This window comes from Cervus canadensis, chromosome 13 (assembly GCF_019320065.1).
Source record: "Cervus canadensis isolate Bull #8, Minnesota chromosome 13, ASM1932006v1, whole genome shotgun sequence".
NCBI classification, from domain to species: domain Eukaryota; kingdom Metazoa; phylum Chordata; class Mammalia; order Artiodactyla; family Cervidae; genus Cervus; species Cervus canadensis.
In genome coordinates, this window is record NC_057398.1 from 15,168,629 (window position 1) to 15,190,463 (window position 21,835).

Sequence of the window (21,835 nt, forward strand, 5' to 3'; positions counted from 1 at the left end):
GCCCATTGGCAGACACGGCCACACCTCACAGCCCTGGGGAAAGCCACAGACCTCAGTACAAGCTGAACCTGAACTAGAGGAACTTTCCGCCGTACTCGGGACAAACAGCCGCACCGACACGACTGTCTGCAAGCCTGAGTCCAGGCGAGCGCCCGCGGCCGCAGGTACCCCGGAGCGCCCGCGGCGGGGCCTGGGCGGTGCGGCGGCGGCTGCAGCGGGAGGGTCCCGGCGGCCGAGGCCGTGCCAGTGCGCGCGCGCCAGCCGCCTCCCCTCCGCCTCTCGCCGCCGGCCTCGGGCATCCGCGCCGGGTCGTCCCGCCGCCCGCCTCGGCCCGGAACATGGCCGCGCGCCCCGCCGCCCCCCTGGCCTGGGCGCTGCTGCTCCTCTCCTGGACTCTGCTGCGGGGCGGCTGCCGGGGGCGCTTCGCCGCCGAGGCGGACTCCGAGGACGACGAAGAGGAGGCGGTGGTTTTCCCCGAGTCGCCCCTGCAGAGACCCACCGTGCTGGTGGTCGTCCTCGCGCGCAACGCTGCGCACACGCTGCCTCACTTCCTCGGCTGCCTGGAGCGCCTGGACTACCCCAAGAGCAGGATGGCCATCTGGTGAGCCGGCCGCGCCGGGCTGGGGGGCCGGGAGACCGCTCGCGACGCGCGGGAGACTTGGTGCGCACACCCCTCGCTGCCTGCCCGGGTCCTGGCCGGATCAGCGGTTGCGGTCGGGAAGGACGCGCGCGTCTGTGTGCGCAACGGGTGCTACTGGGGAGAAGCAGCCCGCCCGGAGCTCCCCCGGGGACGGTAGGAATCGGGGTGACCTCGTGCCTCTCCCAGATAGGGCTGGGGAGACGCCGCAAAACTGCTAGCTTCTCCGCCTTTGCACTCGCGAAGATTCCTTTTTCCCCACCTCTCATTCCTCGTCCGGGAGTGAGGGAATAAAGGCGCCTGTCGTCGCCACCGACTGCTTGGGACGCGACGTGGTCCGTCACTGCGGCTGGCAACGGGGGACTCCGGAGTGGCTGGGGTTCGCCGCCCTGGCTTCCAGGTGCCGGGCTCTCATCTCTGAGGCTGGAAAAGTGGCTCTGGGTTCTCCCCGGGTGTGAGGGGAAAGGGGAGAAGCGGTCAGGAACCAGAGGTTAAGGCTAGGTGGAACCCGCTGCGTTCTAACCACTCCACCACCGTGGATGCTGTCTCCTCCGAGCGCTCCAAGCTGTCCAGTCCCCGCATCCTGCCTTCCTGCCTGGGCCCAATCCCGTCGCAGACGCAAACATCGCCGGGGGGCCTTGGGGTACTGCGTCCTGGGAACTGAGCAGCCTCAGGAAGGCAAACAGCTAAGTTTTGATGCTCGTAGAATAGCGACCCGGGCCTGGTCCCGGTGCTTGCTGCGGGGAGGGTCAGGGCATCAGTGGGGGTGGCTGCCCAACTCAACTTTAGAACTTGGCCCTGTCCCCACATCTTTGTATAAAAGCAGGTATCGGAGGGTGAGAATTTGGTGCCCAGGTGAGCCGCTAAGGAGCCTGTGGAGGAGGAAGTGGACGCTGACCAGAGGAGATAAGCCACCAGATACATGGGCAAGAGGCCTTTGGTCTCCGGAGAAAGATAAGAGCCCTGGTCACTGGGGAACGGTTTCAGTCTTGTGTTGATAAAGGGAGCTGTCCACAGACAAGATATCCTTAAAGCCTTGGTGGATCAAAAAGGGAGAAGGAAGGATAAAGCAGTCGCTGGAACCGGCAGCCCAAGGGTACCTGGTGGGCAAGGGCAGAGGTGAGAAAGCAAACATGAGATATAGTACCGCACTGTGCTATACACTGCCTCACTATACACCCCAGTATACGTGCCGGCCGCCACGGAGGAGGGCATGCTATGTGCAAAGTGGGAACATTGGTTGCAGCCAGGTTTTAAACCAGAGGATTTTTTTTAACCATTTCAGTACCAAAGGAAAATTTTGCAAGTGTCAGTTCTCAGATGCTTTCTTCAAAAGAGATGTTTTACAGTATGGCCTGTCTTTATGCATTGTTTAATTTTGAAGAACATCCCAATAGTTACTAGGAAATTAGTGAGTGCGGAAGTGAGTATGAGGCACAGGTTTTGCTATCCAATGTACAGAAATTACCCCTTTTATCATATAGTAAACTTGGCACAGTGGTAAAGAATCTGCCTGCCAGTGCAGGAGATGCAAGAGATGCAGGTTTGATCCCTGGGTTAGGAAGATCCCCTGGAGCAGGAATGGCAACCCACTCTAGTATTCTTGCCTGGAAAATTTCACAAACAGAGGAGCCTGGAGGGCTACAGTCTTTGGGATCACAGGGTATCAGACACGACTGAGTGACTGAGCACACAGACATGCAGACTTTTAAGAGGTACTATGATCCTTATTTTACAAACAAAGAAACTGAGATTTGGATCAGTTTAGTAACTCACTCACAGAATTAATAAATGATTAAAATGGGAATTTTAACCCTAGTTTGTTTATAAAGACCACCTCCAAAAGGACAAAGGGAATATGACATAAACAAAATGTGTATAAACCTATAAGCTACACATTAAGAGACTTGATTTGTCACTAGCTTGACCTTGATTTGGGGCCAGTTGCTTGGAATTCACAGATATCAGTTTCCTCATCAGTAAAATGAGGGAATTAGAATAAGTGATTTCAGAATTTTTTTCTGGCTCTTAAATTCCATAGATTGTGTGATATGATGAGAATCATTGAGCAGTGATTGTACATCCTCAGTTCCTTGGATGTTCCAGATTCTATGGATGTTGGTGTTCTCCTTAGATAGAGAGCATTCCAGTTCTGCGTAGACCTTAGGGATCTCTTTTCCCTTACCCTTGTTCGTGGTTTATGGGACTGTACCTTTATGGTCAATGTTGGAAAGTTAAGAAAGAAACCCACAACTTGGGTAAGGCCTTGGGCAACCCCTGCATTAGCCAGCCACTGAAGACTCTTCTTTGAGTTCTGGCTTAGGATGTTATATCATTTATTAAGTAAAAATAATAAAATGCCAGTTTTTAAATAGTCCTTTACAGCTTTCAAAGTACTGTCACCAGCTGTGTTATCTCCTTTGAGGTTTGCTACCATCCTATGGAGAAATAAGATTATCTCCACTTCATAGAAGATATTGTGTCTAAAGTAACTAACTTAGTGAAGATTATATTGGCTTGTTAATTTCACAGATATTTAATAATAAGAGCTCACAGTTCTTCTGAGCACTTTACAATTCATTTTCTGGTTTCATTTTCACAATAACCCCATCAGGCATGTCTTATTATTATACCTTTTTACAGATGAGAAAACCGAGATACAAAAGAGGTTGTACAAGCATGTAAATATGTGCTCCTAATCACCTGCTTTTGTGAGAACCAGACACCATGCCCTATTCAAGCAGGAAAAGGTTGAGTAAGATGTGGCTCCTCACAGATAAATATTGTTTTTTGTTTTTTTTTAATCCTAGGCAGTGTAAGGTGATCTGAATGGCTTCTGTAGCTATTGGGAGAGTGACAAAAGACTTCTAAATCAGATTAGGGCAGTTGTGTGTCATGGAAGATTGTTTTTTCTTAGGATAGTTGACAGTTTGAATTCAGTTTTGAAGGTCAAATAGGAATCCACAAAAAACCTGGGAAGGAAGGAGGGTTCCAGAAAGAGGGAGCAGCAAGTAAAAGAAAAAGGCGCTGGGACATTAACCAGAGCCTCCTGTCAGGGGAGATAAAGTGAGTGGCAGGTCTAAGTTTTGCAAATCTCCAAACTCGTTGCATTGTACCCTGGAGCTGCTGACTTCATGGCTAGCACTAGAAGATTATTTGACTGGGAAGGTGATGGGTAATGACCCTCCAGAGAGGCAGTAACTCAGTTTAGGTTGCTGCAGCTTTGAGGGGCTTCTACCAATTACTTACTCCAGTCCCAGTCCCACACACTACTCAAAATTCTGAGATGGCAAATTGACTAGTATCCACTCTGCAGAGCCAACACATGCTGATGTCAAAAATAGGCAGCGTCAAAAATGGCCAGAACTTTATAAAACACAACCATGTTGAGTGTAGGGACTGGGTTGCCAGCTTCAAATACATCTTATTTTAGTAACTCTATGCAGATTCACTCTTTTCCTTCTTCTGCTTACCTTTAACAATGGCGGGAGGAGTATCTGATGAGATTTCTTTCCTGTATGAGTACTTAAGAGCCTGGTTCAATGATCATATCCAGATTTCCCAGTAGTGTGATGTTTTTCTCTCAGCTAAAGTTCTTGACCAGATCTGCACTGAGAACCAACAAATTGACCTGAAAAGTTCTTCAGAGGATGAGTGCAGTTATCTCAGCATCAACTTTATTTGTATTCAACTGAATTAAGGAAAGTTTATATTTTAGAGATACTTTGTACCAGTGAAAGGGAGAACTTGTCACATCATTTACCTGTCTGATCTCAAAACCCCACCAAACTGTTTTCCTTCGGATATCACAATTGTGTGATAACTAAGATAATCCTTGTGCCCTAATTAAAACCTGCCCTGGGCTAATGGAGATCACTGCTCTGCTGAGATGAAGGGGACTGGTCGGCATTGTGACCTGAGTCAGTGCACATGAGTGGGTTCTCTTCAGTTCAGTGGAGCCATGAATAGTGGCCTTAGCAGTAGAGGGAAGGCTGACCTCATCCCCTCCTTCCCAAACCTATGATTAAGGGGGACAGTGCCCAGTAATATGATGATGAAAAATGGAGCTGGGCCCAAGGAAAGACATTAGACCCAGAAGATACATTCGTTTGTGTTTTGAAGAGCCTACTGCTCCCTGTGGGAAGACAGTTGGGATTCACAGTCTGCAGTCACAAGGCAGTAACCATCGTGTAATTACAGAACAATTTGGGCATTTCATTTGGTGGAGTTTTGAAAAGTAATATGTATGCTAACTTGGAAACCGTCATATGGCTTTTAAAAAAAGAGATATTGCTGTTGACATAAACACTGACAGTGACAAACTTCTACTTGTTCAGGGTACTGAGCCTGACGTTTTGCATGCAGTTTTATCTGTTCAGTGTTTGGGGATTAGCTTGGATTTATATCTACATTTTAATGCCCAACCAGTAGCATTTTGTTGAATGTTGAACTTGATATACAAATATTAAGTGTGGTTTATAAAATGTTCCAAACTACTACTAATGCTAGTTTTCATCAGCAGTGAGAATGATGTCATATTTTTTTCATTACCGTCTTGACATTTAGTGTTTTTGTTTTACTTCTAGATGGAAGTTTCAGCTCATGGCTGAAAACATATATGGTACTTGAATCCACTTCTATCCATTAGTTTATTTTCCTCACCTTACCCTTGCCTCCTCCCCCCGCCCTTTTCCCCCCAAGCCTGGTAGTTTAGTTTGGAGGGGAGAGTATGAAAATTAGAGTCAGATAGACTAGGGCTCAAATCTCCTCTATGATCATGGGCACATCAATGAAGCTCTAAGCCTAGCTGCCTCATCTGGAAATGACTAATAATTATACATTCCTCAAAGAGTTATTGGGCTTCCCTGGTGGGACTAGTGGTAAAGAACCCACCTGCCAATGCCAGAGACACAGGCGACAAGTGTTCGATCCCTGGGTTGGGAAGATCCCCTGGAGAAGGGAATGCCTACCCACTCCAGTATTCTTACCTGGAGAATCCCATGGACAGAGAAGCCTGGCTGGCTACTGTCCATAGGGCCAGAAAGAGTCAGACTTGATTGAAACAACTTAGCATGCTTGCAAAGAGTTATTGTAGCAAGCAGATGAGGTAATGTAGTACAATGTTTTTTACACTTATGCTACTAAATAGATAATAGTTGCTATTTCCTATACGTCTTTTCCTTTTGGTCTCATTGCCATTACATTTCTCTTCCTTTCTCTTTTCTTTAAAAATTTTAAAGAGGAAAATATGTTCAAGCTCTGTTTATTTTCCTCCTTACAAGAAAAATTATCAGCATGATGGAAATTAACATTTATGGAAGGGCTGTTCTAAACACTTTGGTATGATAACTGATATACTCCTGAAAGCAAGCCAGCTACGAAGTGTCATCATCGTCTTCACTTTACACAGGAGGAGACTGAGGCACAGAGAATTTAAACTTGTCTGGGCTCACAAGGCTAGTGCATGGTGGAGCCAGGATGCGATTCAGGCAGTTAATGTCTCAGACTGAGTACAGATGGTCTGTTTAAGATCAAGAAAGGACCAATTAGTTCTAGTTTTTGCTTCTGTCAGTTGACCCAACTTAGAAAGATAAGAGTGCCAGTGTTTCTTCCAAAGAAGAATGGCCCCTTCTGCTTGAATGACACAAGGACTCGGTGGTTCCCTTCCGCTGTCTTGTTAATTTCATCAGTTAGCTTAGGCACTTTATAGTTACTAAACTCTGTTCTGTGTTGGTAGATTTTATAGGAATAGAATGAGACTAAATATATGGGTCGTACATAAATATACAGGTCACTTGCTAGGATCTCAGCTATTTAGCAACAGAAAAATTTATCAAGGATTTTTCGTGACAAATGAATAAGACAGCATTATTCATATGCATGGTGATGGCAGTATTTTGGTAAGACAGAGGGTCAGCTTTTCAGCCTTTTTCATTAGTGGTCTTGGATTTGATTGACACATAAACTCAAGTTTCTTCCAAATAGTTGGAGAAAACTATCAATCCTCCTCCCATCCTACAATTTCAAAACAGGATTGGACCTCAGAATTACATGTTTCCTTTGGGTAAAAACTGAAGTCACCTATCCTTTTGCTCAAGTTCAGACAAATTGCTTGCAGAGTTAAAATGGATGCCTAGATTGTCCTGGATCTGTTTTATTAATTGACTTCCACAGGTGCAGAAACCAAAGCACAGAGTAGTTAAGGGATGCTCCCCCAGTATACTATATAATGAATAAGTGTTGGGATGCAATAACAGATTTCTAGATTTTTAAGCCCTTTGTTGCTCAGTGGTTGAGTATTTTATAATGCTGAATGTTTTATAGTCAGTATTGCTCCTGGTTTAAAGGAGCATTCGATTTTTCTAGGCAGGGTTTGGTTTCACGTATCTGTCTTCAACTCGGTTCTCCCTGTGATTCTACTGCTGAGTTTCTTTGCAACTCCAGGTATATAAGCACGCTCCCCGTGGCCCTCTCTCTTGACTGTCTCGGTGGTCAGAGGAATGAACAATGAAAGCTTTGTAATCAGAAAGGCTATTGGTTGTGCCTCGGTCCTTTTCCCAGGACTTACATGTCCTCATGGGTCCTATGATTGTGAGGCACTGTCTTCAAGTCTAAGACACACTATAGTAGGTCCATTATAAGGCTTATCTAGGGAGTATAGTAGAACTATTATAAGGCTCAGTTCTGCACATTTCTTCAAATCATGTAACAATATACAGTAGAGTTAAAGTTTGAGAGAAAATGATCAGCCCATAGCCCGGTTGTTAGTTCTATTCCCCAGATGCCATCTGAGGTTACCAGTTACCATGAAGAGGTTGCACTGTAAGTGTTTAAATCATGGCTGTTATTTCATCAGGAATTACAAAATGTGTATGCTGTATATGTCTTGACATTTTTATTCTCAAAGGAGTGACTTGTTCATTTAATTGCATTCATGTTCTCAGCATATCAAATTGCTGATTTTTTTTTTAAGTTAAATCTGTTAGGGCCCACGTAGGTGGCTCAGATGGTAAAGAATCTACCTGAAATGTGGGAGACCTGGGTTCAATCCCTGGAGGAGGAAATGGCAACCCACTCCCATATTCTTGCCTGGAGAATCCCATGGACAGAGGAGCCTGGCGGGCTACAGTCCACTGGGTTGCAAGAATTGGACACATTTGAGCGACTGACACTTAATGTTTTCAAGCATTTTCTTTCCAGACTGTTTCTCTTTCATTTAATTTTTAAATTTGTTTTTTATATTTTTATTTTTCTGTCTGCACCACATGGCATGCAGGATCCTAGTTCCTTGACCAGGGTTCGAACCTGTGCCCCCTGCAGTGGAATCGCAGGGTCCTAACCACTGGACCACTGGGGAATCCCCCTGAAAATTGTACACAGCAACAACTGTGGGACTGGCTAGCCCCTGTCCCCTGGACTTTGTCCAGGCAGTCATGTCCCCATCAGGCCCACCCTGTGTGCACTTGTGATTGGCTCCTGCTGTCTGACTCTTGAATGTGGCTTGCCTGACCCCTGTAGGCAATTGGGTGGTGACCACTGCTCTCTGCTCAGGCTTCTCAGGATCCCTAGGGCTCAAGTAGTGGCGCTTTCTAGAACCAGAAGGCTTGGCAAGCTGCCAGCGAGTGACCTAGTGGTAAAATGATCAGGATTGCGTTACTTTTCCCTTGGCTCTCCATTCCCATGGTTGGAATGCTGTGTGTGAATGTTCATAAAGGTAAAAAAGCATTTCGTTATAGGTGGTAATTGAAAAGCCATGCAGAATATAAATAGGAGTGGCTGTAATTAATTCCCTGGAACTTGCTGCCATTCAGAGCCATGAAAACAGAGCATTTGTGGTCGGTGACATTAGCCAAGTCTCCTGCATGAATTAAACCTTAGATTTGGCTGGAGGGCATTTCTTTTCCTCCCTAGGAGCACTGTACAGAAATCCTGTCAGACTCAGACTTCCCATAATGGCTTCATGACATCCTGCCAAGGCTAAATTTATTATTTTGTAACACTTCTCATTTAGTTGAGGCAGTAACTGTAATTATTTTAGTTGTTTGTCAGGTTTAGCAAGTTGATGCCTCTCCCCTGACTTAACTGGTTTGGCTGATGAGGTTTTGTTCCTCTGCAAACATAATGCAAAGTCCTTTGCCCCAATATTTTTGATTGATGTTTCAAAACCACTTAGAAGATGTACATTTCAAAAAAAAAGTGTAAATGATAGCATAAGTAATGATCCTAGGCTGCACACCCCTAAGAAGATGGCAGAAGGCTGTGGCCAGGGGTGGGGGGCAGGCCGCCCTAATGAAGCAGTCTCCTGAGTACTTAGTTTAAGGGATAAATTGGCTATGTTGGAAGTATTCTTCTTACCTCCTAGGATGGATCACTTCAAAGTCTATTGAGGGACATATCAGGCTAGAGAGAGGAAATTCCTTAAATGGAGTTTTCCCCATTTTGACCACTGCCATGATCTGAACATCTGTATGGACCACAAAGTTCATATGTTGAAACCCTAACCCCTAGAGATGACTGTGTTAGGCAGTGGGGAGTTTTGGGGGGTGCTTCAGTTATGGGGGTGAAGCAAGAATGGGATTAGTGCTGTCATACAAGGTCTCCAGAGAGCTCCCTCCTCTCTCCCGCCACGTGAGGACACCGCAAGAAGTCTACAGCGCTGAAGACGGCCTTCACCAGAACCCGAACATACTGCCATCCTCGTCCTGGACTTCCAGCTTCCAGAACTATGAGAAATAAATTTCTGCTGTATATGCGCTGCCCAGTCTGTAGTATTTAGTTAGAGCAGCCCAGATAGGCTCAGATAGCTGTCAAGCCCAGGAAAACCACGGAGGTAGCCCACAGTGCCTCCATTTTAGACAACAAAGAAGTAGAACTCTTACTCCCCAGCTGCTTTGCTTTCTGAGAGCAATTGTATACATTTTGGAGGTGGGGAGGACAGTGGACCATGTCCAACTTTCCTGTTCTTACAGGGAAAGAAATGATTCTGTGAGAAAGAGGAATGTGTGGTTGTGTGTTGATTGACATTCTCCCTAAAAGTCATGTTGAGTGAGAAATTGCCACTTTTCAGGGTTTTGGGAAAGGTAGGATTTCCAACAAGCTCCAACAGTGGAACTTAAATTTCTGGGCTATCCGTGAGAAATATGGTCATGGACATTTGGAGCCATGGCATTTCCAACACAGAATCCCTTGCTGGACTGCTGGACTGCTTTTTCGTTTCTTGGTTTCCAGCCAGCCCCATAATTTGTCCAAGCTCCACACACCACAGTGATTATGGCTGAGACCCGCCAAGATAGTGGAAAGTTGCTGCCAAGTGGAATCAGGATTTTTCATGTCATCACTGTACCACAGAACAGTAAGCTTATATGCAGCTCTCCCAGGGCTGCATTCCCTCTGCTGGAAGCAGGTGGGGTGGAAGTGCATTCAGACAGTCAGACCGTGTCTTGCATTTCAGATACATTTTGTAGAATTGGCTCAGAACAGCCAGGATGCTAAAATATTTTAGAAAATCACAAGTCTCCCCTCTGCCTTTCATCAATCTTGTTAGACTCTGTGTTCGGTCACCAAGTTGTGTCCAACTCTTTGCAGTTTCATAAACTGCAGCACACCTGTCCTTCACAAGCTCCTGGAGCTTGCTCAAACTCATGTCCATTGAGTCAGTGATGCCATCCAACCATCTCATCCTCTGTTACCCCCTTCTCCTCTTGCCCTTAATCTCTCCCAGCCTCAGGCCTGGAGTCTGTATCTTAAACATGTGCACAAGTGATTTATATGCACCTCTGGGTCTGGGAACTATAGGAGATGAGTGCCTTGAAGGCCCTGTGAAGAATAAGGGGCCCTCATGGAGGGACTGAGGGCTGTATATGCATCCAAAGTACAGGCCATTGGATTTTCAAAGCTTGGAAAGTTGGCACACGCTGGACTCTTCTAAACCCCAGGTTCCAGATGCTTAAGCAATCAGGAAGGCCAAGGGGTTTTCTTATTAAGAGAAATTGTAATGTACAGGATTACGAAGAAGAGGCTCTGCCAGGAAGCATCATTTGTGTTTCTTACAGAGTCAAGCACATGTCCTCCCTCCTTCCAATAGTGGCTATTTAAAAAAAAAATTTTTTTTTTTAATTTAAGGGAGTGCCTCAGATTGCCCATTATATGAAGTGCCTTGCACTGGGAATTGATGTAAAATGACACTCCCTCCAACCCTCTTATTTGCTCAGTTATCTCACATCATGCTGGAGAAGGAAATGGCAACCCACTCCGGTATTCTTGCCTGGAAAATTCCATGGACTGAGGAGCCTGGTAGGCTACAGTCCATGGGGTTGCAAAGAGTCAGACACGACTGAGCAACTTCACTTATCTCACATCATGAGCTCATGAAGTATTTAGGTTTATAGAAGAAAAGCTGTCTACTGATGAACATCTCTTAATAGTCTAGAGGGAAATCAAACCAGTGTGTTTCTTTCTAATGAGTGGTAGTCATGTGACCCACTTCAGGACCCATATCCCCTTATCTTGTTTCTTTTGTGCTGGTATTTAATTTTCTTACCTTTGATTTTCTCTTTGGCATGCCATTAAAACTCATGTGTGAAAAGAATAAACAGTCTATTAAATAAGTTTAGTTGAAAAGTGAAAAGTGTTAGTCCCTCAGTCATGTCTGACTCTTTGCAACACTGTGGACTATAGCCCGCCAGGTCCCTCTGTCCATGGGATTTCCCAGGCAAGAATACTGGAGTAGGTTGCCATGCCCTTCTCCAGGGGATCTTCCCAACCCAGAGACTGAACCCAGGTCTCCTGCATTGCAGGCGACTTCTTTACCGTCTGAGCCACCAGGAAAGCCCAGTTGAGTTGAAGTTCAGCCTTAATATTATGACATTAAAAAGTCCCTAACCTGGCATCTGCACTGGTTATGAAACCAAAATAGAACTTTTCGGAAATTCACGCTATTCGAGTCCGCGATACCAAAGATTTTTCTGAGTTTGCCACTGCTGCACAATGGTATGTTCAGGGTTGGTATGGTATCGTTATTACAACCTCACCCACAGGCAGCCATCTCTGGGGACGATCACAACTCAGTTGCTACATCTCATACTGTTTACACCCTTGTTTTATCATGTCCTTTAGGTAACACTGTAAATGTCCTCAAGTGTATGTGTCCCACTTTCTTTTCAAGTCCTTCCCCTTCTCTGAAATGTGAGCTGCCTCCCACAGCTCAGTGCCTCCTGCCAAGAAGATCATGATCACCTGGGAAGGAAGGTGAGGCCCAGTGCACTGGGGGTCTCCAGGACCGTGGCCTCCAGCCCAAAGCAGCCTCGTTCATTCCCACCCCTCCCCCAGTGTGCAGATGTCCTCGTTTTCTAATTTATGTTGTCTTGTGGGTTTCCCTGGTGGCTCAGCTGGTAAAGAATCCATCTGCAATGTGGGAGACCTGGGCTCCGTCCCTGAGTTGGGAAGATTCCCTGAAGAAGGGAACGGCTACCCTCTCCAGTATCCTGGCCTGGAGAAGTCCATCGACTGTATAGTCTACAGGGTCACAAGGAATCGGACACGACTGAGCGACTTTCACTTCAATTCTGTGAGTGGACAGGGAGGTACTGTTCACTTGTGTCACTTTGAACAAGCCCTTATTCTCTCTGGACCTCAGTTTCTGCTCCATAACAAAAGGGAGAAGTGCCAGAACTGTGGCTTTAAAATGTGGCTGCTTATTAGAATCATTTGATTAAAATATATATATATATATATATAAAATACTGATACCTAGGCCCCACCTAGGCATCACTTAGGTCTGAATCTCTGCGCTAGGATCAGGGCAAGTGACCTATTTTGAAAAGTTCCCAGAGAATGGGACTGTGTGGCCAAACTTGAGAACCCCTGGATGAGACAGATGTTCTCTGGGGTCCCTTCCTGATCTGATGTCAGTAGCCCCTTCATGGAAGTGCTTAGTCACTCAGTCGTGTCTGACTCTTTGTGACCCATGGACTGTAGCCCAGCAGGCTCCTCTGTCCATGGGATTCTCCAGGCAAGAACACTGGAGTGGGTTGCCATGCCCTCCTCCAGGGGATCTTCCTGACCCAGGGATCGAACCTGTGTCTCTTTCATCTTCTGCATTGGCAGGTGAGCAACCTGGGAAGCCCCTTCATGGAAGTAATGAAATCTAAAGAATTTTCATGAAACGTAACACTGCACGATTGATGTTTCCTGGACCCTCGGCTGAATTTTCGATCTTCTGGGGAGTGGCCTAAAAAAAAAGTCTTAAGTTTTCTCAGAAGCTCATTTTTATTTCACACTGTTGTGTGCATGAAAGTTGCTTTAGTTGTGTCCGACTCTTTGCCATCCTATGGACTATAGCCCACCAAGCTCCTCTGTCCCTGAGATTATCCAGGCAAGAACACTGGAGTGAGTTGCCATGTCCTCTTCCAGGGGGTCTTCCTGAACCAGAGATTGCCCTGTTGCCTCTTAAGTTTCCTGCATTGGCAGGAGGGTTCTTTATCACCAGCATTCACCCTGTTGTATATGGTGCCCAAAGATGTTCCCCTGAAGAGCTGTCTCCTGCAGAAGGCCTGTGCCACATGATGACTGAACTGCCAAGGGGACGTGGCAGCAAGAGGGCTGGCCTTGAGAGCACAAACTGGAACTTCTCGGGACGGGCCTGTGTGCCCCAGGTGGAGAGCAGTGGTGGCCCGGGCTTCCTTCCTGCGGCACACAGAGGCTGCCCCTTGGCCAAGGAACTGTGGACATCAAGGCCTCAAAGCACATTCAGGCAGACTGTGGCTGCCCAGGATTCCTTCCCAGTGTGTGTTTTGGTGTGCTGCCCAGCCTCACTTTCAGGCATTCTGTTTCACACTGGTGCAGGGCCTCTAATCACCCCTGGGGATTGCATTTCTGATGTTGCTTTTAATGGCTTTGGAGTCTAGCTTCTTTTGTTTCTAGATTTGCATAAACAGTGCTGCCTTTGTCCTGTGGTCTTGACACAACTTCAAAGCCTTGACTGGGCATCAAAGATGTACTGAATCCCCATTTCTTAGGCATCAGATTGCAGCAAGGCCAGCAGGTGACTGAAGGTCACAGCCCCACTTCTGGGCCAGTTTGCTGTCTCCCAGAGATTAGATTCTGCCAAGGCCCCTTTCATAATGGTGCTGAATCTTAATAACCTTTTTTCAAGGCCTGTGCAAATGCTCGTGAACTAAAGGGACCCACTGCTGGCATCTATCTGAGGAGGAAGGGAGAGTAACTTACTAATATTTGCTGAATCTCACCCCCACCCCTACCCCATGAGAGACAGATTATTAAGTGTCCCTCTGGGAAGCACAGAAACCTCAGATCCACTAGCCAGCCTTTGCTGATGTTGGCATGGTGGTGGCCAAAGCCTCATTTTCCCATGGAGCTTATCAAAATAAAGGCAGTAATTGAACTCTTAGTTATCCATGCCTGGATGGCCTGTCTTTTGGATACACAGAGGCCAGCTTTTGATAACAGGTCAGCTTGGTCCAATCATCCAGCACCCTGCTCAGCTGTCTCTCTCTCTATCTTGGTGTTGCCCAGAAGTTGTATCTTTAGGCAGTGGAGAGTGATATTGATCTCAGAAACATTCCACATAAGGCATTCCAGTGTGAGTTTTATCTGGTTTCTTAGCTGTTTGCTCTTTTGCGTCAACTATGCCATGCACCACCCCATTCTCAGATTTTCTTGAACTGTCCACCTTGCCTTGGTCTCTTCATCTATGCCCAGTGCCAGGCAGGCTGATTTTTAAAGACCTTTCTAGCCACAGCATGCTGTGAATTTGTAGTTCCCCGACTGATACCATGAAAAATAAAACACCTTTAATCTGTCGCCACATTATTTAAGATGCTTTTTGGGCCTTTTTCAAAATTTGTACTTAGATATAACTTTTCAGTACTTTTGATTTAGCCTTGTCTCATATCATTGCTTAATAGACTGATGGTTCATATCTATAACAAATTATAAAATTTGTTTGCCCTTTGGGATGGTTAATTTTATGTGTCAGTGGTGCCTGGATATGTGGTCAGGCATTATTCTGGATGTTTCTTGAGGGTGCTTTTAGCTGAGATTTATATTTAGATCAGTGGCCTTTGAGTAAAGCCTTCCATAATGTTGGTGGGCATCATTTCGTCAGTTGAAGGCATGAACAACACAGAAAACTGCGCTCCTCCAGCAAGAAGGAAATATGCCATCAGGCTGCCGCTGGACGTGAACTGCAACACTGACTCTTCCCTCAGTCTCCAGTCTGCTGGCCTACCCTACAAGTTCTGAACTTGCCAATATCCATGACTGCATGAGCCAGTTCCTTAATATCCCCCCTGCAACAGATAGATAGGAAGTAAACATATTATATAGAGGTATATATTATATGTATTTTGTCTCCCCCTACTCCCTACTTCTTTCTCTCTCTGACTCTCCAGCTATCTATTGGTTCCATTCCCCTGGAGAACCTTGACTAGTATAACCTCTATCCTGAAAAAAAAGTGCCATCTGTTTCATGAACAACAGCCGAAAGAAGGGCTGTGCTGAGAAGAAAAAGAACCCAGAGAATTATGTCAGAAGAGATAGTTCCAGATCTGAAAGCTGGGAAAACCATTGCTGTGGACATCTGGGGTGAAATAGTTGTGGCATGAGTGTATATATTGACTTTTCTCATGCGTGCAAAATAAGTAAGTGAAGGTTTTCCTTAGAAGGTGTACCCCTTCCCCCCAACCTTTTCCTTTTTTGAAAAGGCAGAAGTAGGAGTTTGGCATTTGCCATTGTGATGGGAAACAATATACATGTTTGTTCTTTGCAAAAGCTGCCGGCTAATGTGCAGGCCTGTGCCTTTTGCTCAGTCTACCGTGTGAGGGAATTAGCTTGCATGTGCACTTTGGGGTTAGGAGAACCTGGAAATGCAAGTCAAGTGTCACCAGGCTAATGGGCTATTACGCTGAAGTGATAGCGCCTCCCCAGAGAGAGGCTTTACTTCACAGCGGCGTCATTTGGAGATGCTGAAGATCGGTCTCCGCTGACACCTCCAAAGACCAGAGGCATGAGTGCCTGTGAAAGGTCCTTGTAACATGGAGCTAGTTGGAGCTGTGACTACCCTTGCCGATGCTTTAACATAGAAGCAGAGGTTGGTTTTTTCATGTCTGGACTATAGAAAGATCAAATCAGGAAGGCAACAGTTTTCTTTTCCAGAGAGAGTTCTCATTGGTGACTCTTGGACTTACATTCCTGGGGTTCAGTCTAAAATGAAACTCTTCCTTTTTTGAACTGAGTGAAAAAGCAGTCCGTCTGCTGAACCAGAACGATCTTGAGAAAGCCCTACTCTCTGGCTGCCTCTCTCAGCTCTCTCTGATCTTGGCTACTCAGCTGATACTCTCAAACCGTTAGCTAGCTGCCTGCATTCTCAACCATCTAGCACCAGCTGTTTTGAGTTTTTAGAGAAAGAATTTTCTAGGATGCCTTTGTTACACTGGGATTCATGTGTGGTAGCATAAAATGTGCTAATGAGTTTTTCTTCTAGTATAACAGTAAATGTGACTTAAGGCACAGAGGGTAAGTTTCTGCCCTGAAGTGAAGTGGAGTTTGAAGTTTTTCCTCTCTTCTCTGTAATTAGGTATCTGACATTTGGTGTGGCTTCCCCTAATAGGTGTGGTTTTGTGGCTCAGATGGTAAAGAATCTGCCCACAATTTGGGAGACCCGGGTTTGATCCCTGGGTTGGGAGGATCCCCTAGAAAAAGGAATGGCAACTCACTCCAGTATTCTTGCCTGGAGAATTTCATGGACAGAGGAGAATGGTGGGCTACAGTCCATGGGGTTGCAAAGAGCTGGACATGACTGACCCCCACCCCACATCTAACCTGTGTATCAGCTGTCAAGTTTTAGATAACAAGTTGCGTTGACATTCTATAACTTTGAGCTAGAAAGCAAATAGTTTCTCTAAAAAGAATGCTCTATCTTTTGGTTGTCCAAAGGGGCAGCAGATGAAAAAAAACATAGTCTATGTTTTACTTTCTGAAATCATTTCTCCATAGCAGATTTTTGGGGTTCTCATTCTAGTTAAATCTCACTACTTCTACTTACTAGTCTTATTAACATCTTGTATTTGGCTCCATTTTCTCTTTTCCAACCCTTTGCTTTTCATTTTTTTTAAAGTAGCATTTTTCTAGGTAGTTTTGGTTAATTTATTGATAGATTGATCAGTTTATTCATATAGAATTAGCAATATTAGAAATGCAAGAGTCTTATCTGAAATAATTAGGAGAAGCTATTCTTCACATCAGCTTGTAAAAAATGATTATGAATTTAAAAAATCCAGACAGGTAATTCTTGTTTTCAGCAACATAAAAAAAAAAAAAACAACACACAACTATATTTACCTTCCTTGGCCTTGATCCCTGAGAAGATCAAGGTTACACATGGCTACAGTCTGTTGTTAATTTCACCCTGGGTGGTAAAATAATACACTGTGGTTTCCAGACCCCTGAAAAATCAACTGGTAACAAGTGAGGTCATTTTTGGTGGAAGAATTGCATATATCATTGTCTCAAAAGACACATGGGCTACAGATCCTGTCTGGGGACCTGCTTCAAATACTGTTTGAACTCCCGGTTCAGTTTGAACTTGGCCTTTAATCTCACTTTTACACTTCAAAGAACTTGAGTACTGCACATCCCCAACTAAGTAGATAGTAAAATAAATCCAGCAACCTATTATTAAACCAAAAATGAAAGAGACAACAGTAGCCATTTTATGATTCTTTACATCTAATTCTTTTACTAAGAAGAAATTCATGTGTTTTTTTCAGGCTCCATAGAAAAGTAGAAAATTTTATTTCTTTTAAAGTGTTTTAAATAAGGAATCTGCCTGCCAGTGCAGGAAGACAAGGAAACGCAGATTCTATCCTTGGGTTGGGAAGATCCCCTGGAAAAGGAAATGGCAACCCACTCCATTGTTCTTGCCTGGGAAATCCCATGGATGGAGGAACTTGGTGGGCTACACTCCATGGGGTCACAAAGAATCAGACATGACTGAGCATGCACACACACACACATACACACACAAATATTGAAGTAATATGTAAAAATATGAGGTGTATGGATATTTGCTTGCCTTACCTTAAAGGCCTGCTATTTCAATAGTGAACTGACTATAACCAGCAGTGTGGTGACTGACCTCCATGGTGGTTCCCCATGATCCATGCCTCATTCCTGGTGCCCACTACTTCCCAGTGTCTACTAAAAAGATATACAATGTGTGAGTTGCAAGTGACGTTTTATTTCGGGGCAAAATGAGGACTGCAGCCCAGGAGACAGCATCTCAGAGAGCTCTGAGACACTGCTCCAAAGAGGTAGTGGGGGCAAGGTCAATATATAAGATTTTGGTGAAGGGGGAGTTCAATGCAATCAAGCACTTACTTGACTGAAGGTTTTCTGCTAGTCATGAGGAGCTTTTCTAATTATGAAGAGATGCAAGCATTAGGATCATGAATCCAGAAAATATCTAACTGTCTAAAGACCTGTCCTACCAGTTTCCCTGGAGCACAGAGGGCCTCGTTCACTACCCTGAATCCCCCTAGGGGGTGTTGAAGGTTGTCAGCTGCAGCAGCGCGGAGTTCAATCTCTGCAGAGGCAGATGGCAAATGCCCTTGTTGTTGTTGTTCTGCGCTGGCAGATTCTCTAGTCAAGTGCCAGTTGGTGGTTGATACCAGTCTCCTCCCACGCTGTCCCCCATGGCCAGTGGAATGGGTGGAAGTGAGAGTATGTGGCTTTAGAGGTCAGATCATAAAAGGCGTAGCAATTTTTGCTATTGTCATGTGGATTGCTTGCCCTGGGGGCTACCCCCCATGCCATGAGGTCATTGAAGCGGTCCCAAGGAGAAGTCCACATCGAGAGGAATTAAGGCCTGCAACCAACAGCTAGCATTGGCTTGCTGCCATGTGAAGGATCCTCCAGGTAGTCAATTTTTCAGCCCAGTCCAGCTTTTGGGTGACATCTGTTTATAAGGCCATGTGAAATTCCAAGTGCAAATGTCCTAAACTGACCTACAAGTCTAAGAACATCAGCTTTGTCATTTTTTGAAATGCTGTGTACAGAAATAGACCCTGGGTCCATGGAGCCTATACTAGGGGAGAGCAAAGAAAAACAACAACAAAAACAAACCAGATGCTTTTAAAAGATGCGTTAAGGAGAAAGTAAAACAGAATAATAGGGTATGGATGAAGTGGTTGGGTAGGAGAGTGCTTCATGTATAAGGTGGTCAGAGAAGGGCTTTTTGAGGGGGTGCTATCTGAGCCACGCCCTGAATATGAGAAGGAACCACCTTATCGAGAGGGTAGGACTGGAGAAGAAAAGGGGGAGCCAGTCAGGTTCCTAAATCAGAGAAAGGTTATACTTGTTGGAGGAAAAGAAGGCTGATCGGTTGATCTGTTTTGGACTTTTGTCAGATTTGCTGTCTAAACGGCATCCCATTCTTTTTTTGGGGGGGGGGAATATGATCGGTTTGCAATATCATCAACAATAGTATAATGTTTTTAATGCTTAGCAACCTATGTGTTGTTCAGTCGCTAAATCATGTCTGACTCTTTGCGACCATTTGGACTGTGACATGCCAGGCCTCACTGTCCCTCACTATCTCCTGGAGTTTGCCCAAGTTCATGTTCATCCTATCCAACCATGTATGTATCAACCTGTGTGACTTACAGTTAAACCCTCTCCAGTTGGGAAATAAGTATGTGTCGTTAACCTTTGAGTATTATGTCAGCAAATTCGCTACTTTAGCTCCCCCTGCATCCTGATTGAGCTTCCCCAGTGGGTGAGTGGTAAAGAATCCGCCTGCAGTGCAGGAACCACAGGAGATGTGGGTTCAATCCCTGTGTCAGGAAGATCCCCTGGAGGAGGGCATGGCAACCCACTCCAGTATTCTTGCCTGGAGAATTTCACCAACAAAGGAGCCTGGTGGGCTACAGTCCATAGGGCCACACAGAGTCAGACACGACTGAAGTGACTTAGCATGCACCACACGTTCACATCTTGATTACACAGTGAAATGTTCTCCAAAGACTTTTTTGCACCTTTCCGTATTGTCATCAATGGCAATGCCATTACTAATGGGATTCAGAGGGCAGTATTCTTAAAAAGTGCTTTGTTTTAAAATGACATAGTAAAACTAAACACAACATAAAACCCAGATAAGAAGTGAAAACATTCTAAACATCCATCCAAAGAATCTAAAAAACAAGAGAATGCTGGACATTGTCAGTTCTGCATAGATCTCTTATTTAAACCACAGAGTAGGAGTGTTGAAAGAAAGTGCTGGACTTCCCTGGTGGTCCAGTGGTTAAGAATCCACCTGTCAATGCAGGGGATACAGGTTCAATCCCTGGTCTGGGAAGATCCCACATGCTGTGGAGCAGCTAAACCCATGTGCCACAACTACTGAACCTGCGCTCTAGAGCCCAAGCACCGCAACTGGAGAGTAGTCCCCGATCCCTGCAACTAGAGAAAGCCTGCGTGCAGCAATAAAGACCCACCACAGCCAAATAAATAAATACAGCTTAATAAAGAAGAAAGAATGCCTCAGAGCATGCCTTACTGAGTTGTTGGTACATACGCTTTGAATGGCAACCCACTCCAGTATTCTGGCCTGGAAAATTCCAGGGACAGAGAAGCCTGGCAGGCTATAGTCTATGGCCTGCAGAGCTGGACATGGCCAAGTGAGTGAGCACATGCACACACACTCCTTGTAGTACTGTAACTTGTTTTCTTGAGGCATGAAACACAATTTTGCAAAACTGCAGATCGGTGTTTAGATCCTGCTCCGTATTTTCCCACGGAAATCACTTGAATACAGTCCACGTTTGATGTCCTCAGCCCCTCTGTTAACATCACAGCACATCTCGCCTTGATTACAAAGAACATTTCTCGGGTCAGCTCTCGGCTAAAGAGAGCAATTTGTTTTGGGTGGGGCTTCAGTTTGTGCTTAATTTCCGAGTTGTAGTTGTGGAATATTCAGCCTCTTCAAAATCTTTTCATCCATTTCAATTGTTTGAGGCTTTGATTACTTCATCTCCTGAAATAGGAACGAGACCACTAGACATAAAGAATGTGAATTTAAAACAATTTGTTGTAGTTGAACATTGATTTCCTTTTTAATTTCCTATTTTGTCAATCAGTGTACCCAAGAACTTTGTTAGGCTCAACTACAGGCAAATGCTACTGATTACTGATTTAAAAAGAAAAACTCTGCAAATCAATATTCGAGTTATGTTTTCTGCATAAACCCATTAGTTCTGTCCTGGGGAAAAGTCTCAATGAGTAATTATTTCAGACCGCTGAGCTCATAGCTGTCTGCTTGGCAAAGCTCAGCTCTGGTTTCTTCATGAAAAATAAGATAACTGCCAGGATTTTTCTGTCTCATACCTGAGTCCTCACAAGTGCTGCCTGTCACCCCTTAAAATTTAGCTTCTTAAGTCAATGACGTTTCTTCTGCCTCCCATACAGTGCAACCATGAAGTGAGTTGATATTCTGAAGCCAAACAGCAGAGCAGAGAGCAATGATATATTTATTTCAGAAGAGAGAGGCACATTTATGGGGACTGTGAGAAGGGACTTGAGCCATTCAAATTCACGTGTTCAAATTTAAGATGGTTCAAAATTTAATCTCTAATAAGTAATGATTATCATCTGGTTTGCTTTAACTAGATGTATGATTCCACAAAGATCTTTTCTGTTTTTCAAAAGCTTCCCTATCTCCCCTACATTTGGCACTCTTGATGCTTGCTACTGGTAGAAAATATTTCTTTCTTCTCAATTTATTCTGATCCTTGCTGTCTGGAGCATCTTCCAGCATATTAACTTATGACTTTGAAAGGTCACATATTTGGTTTTATAGGGGCCTCTATGTCAAACTTGGCTTTAAAATAGCTTATGCTTTTTTACTTAGAAAATCTGTACAGTAATTCTATGTATACTTTATTGAATATCTAGATTTTGAAGGTAAAATGGAGAATGTGTGTAGTCTGAAAGGTTTATACTCTTTCTTGATGTTATTAGCAATGAGAAGTTTCCTATGAATGAAATCATTGTTAAGGTTTGTTATCCATTTTGTTTACTTTGCTTCTGAAGATGTTTTGAAACCTTGATTTCTGGGAATGGAATTCTTTATATGCTTCCTAGGAAAGGAAATATAACATACCACTTAGAATAAATTAATAGCAG

At 44.8% G+C, this 21,835-nt stretch overlaps 1 protein-coding gene across 1 annotated transcript in view; it reads left to right on the top strand.

Moving 5' to 3' along the window:
- The window catches only part of COLGALT2 (collagen beta(1-O)galactosyltransferase 2), a 133,274-nt gene continuing 111,439 nt past the window's right edge, over positions 1 to 21,835 (top strand). Inside the window, exon 1 of the mRNA XM_043485329.1 lies at positions 1 to 601. Within this exon, the coding sequence (XP_043341264.1) occupies positions 339 to 601 (263 nt within the window). The 5' untranslated portion in view covers positions 1 to 338. The remainder of the gene's footprint in view (positions 602 to 21,835) is intronic.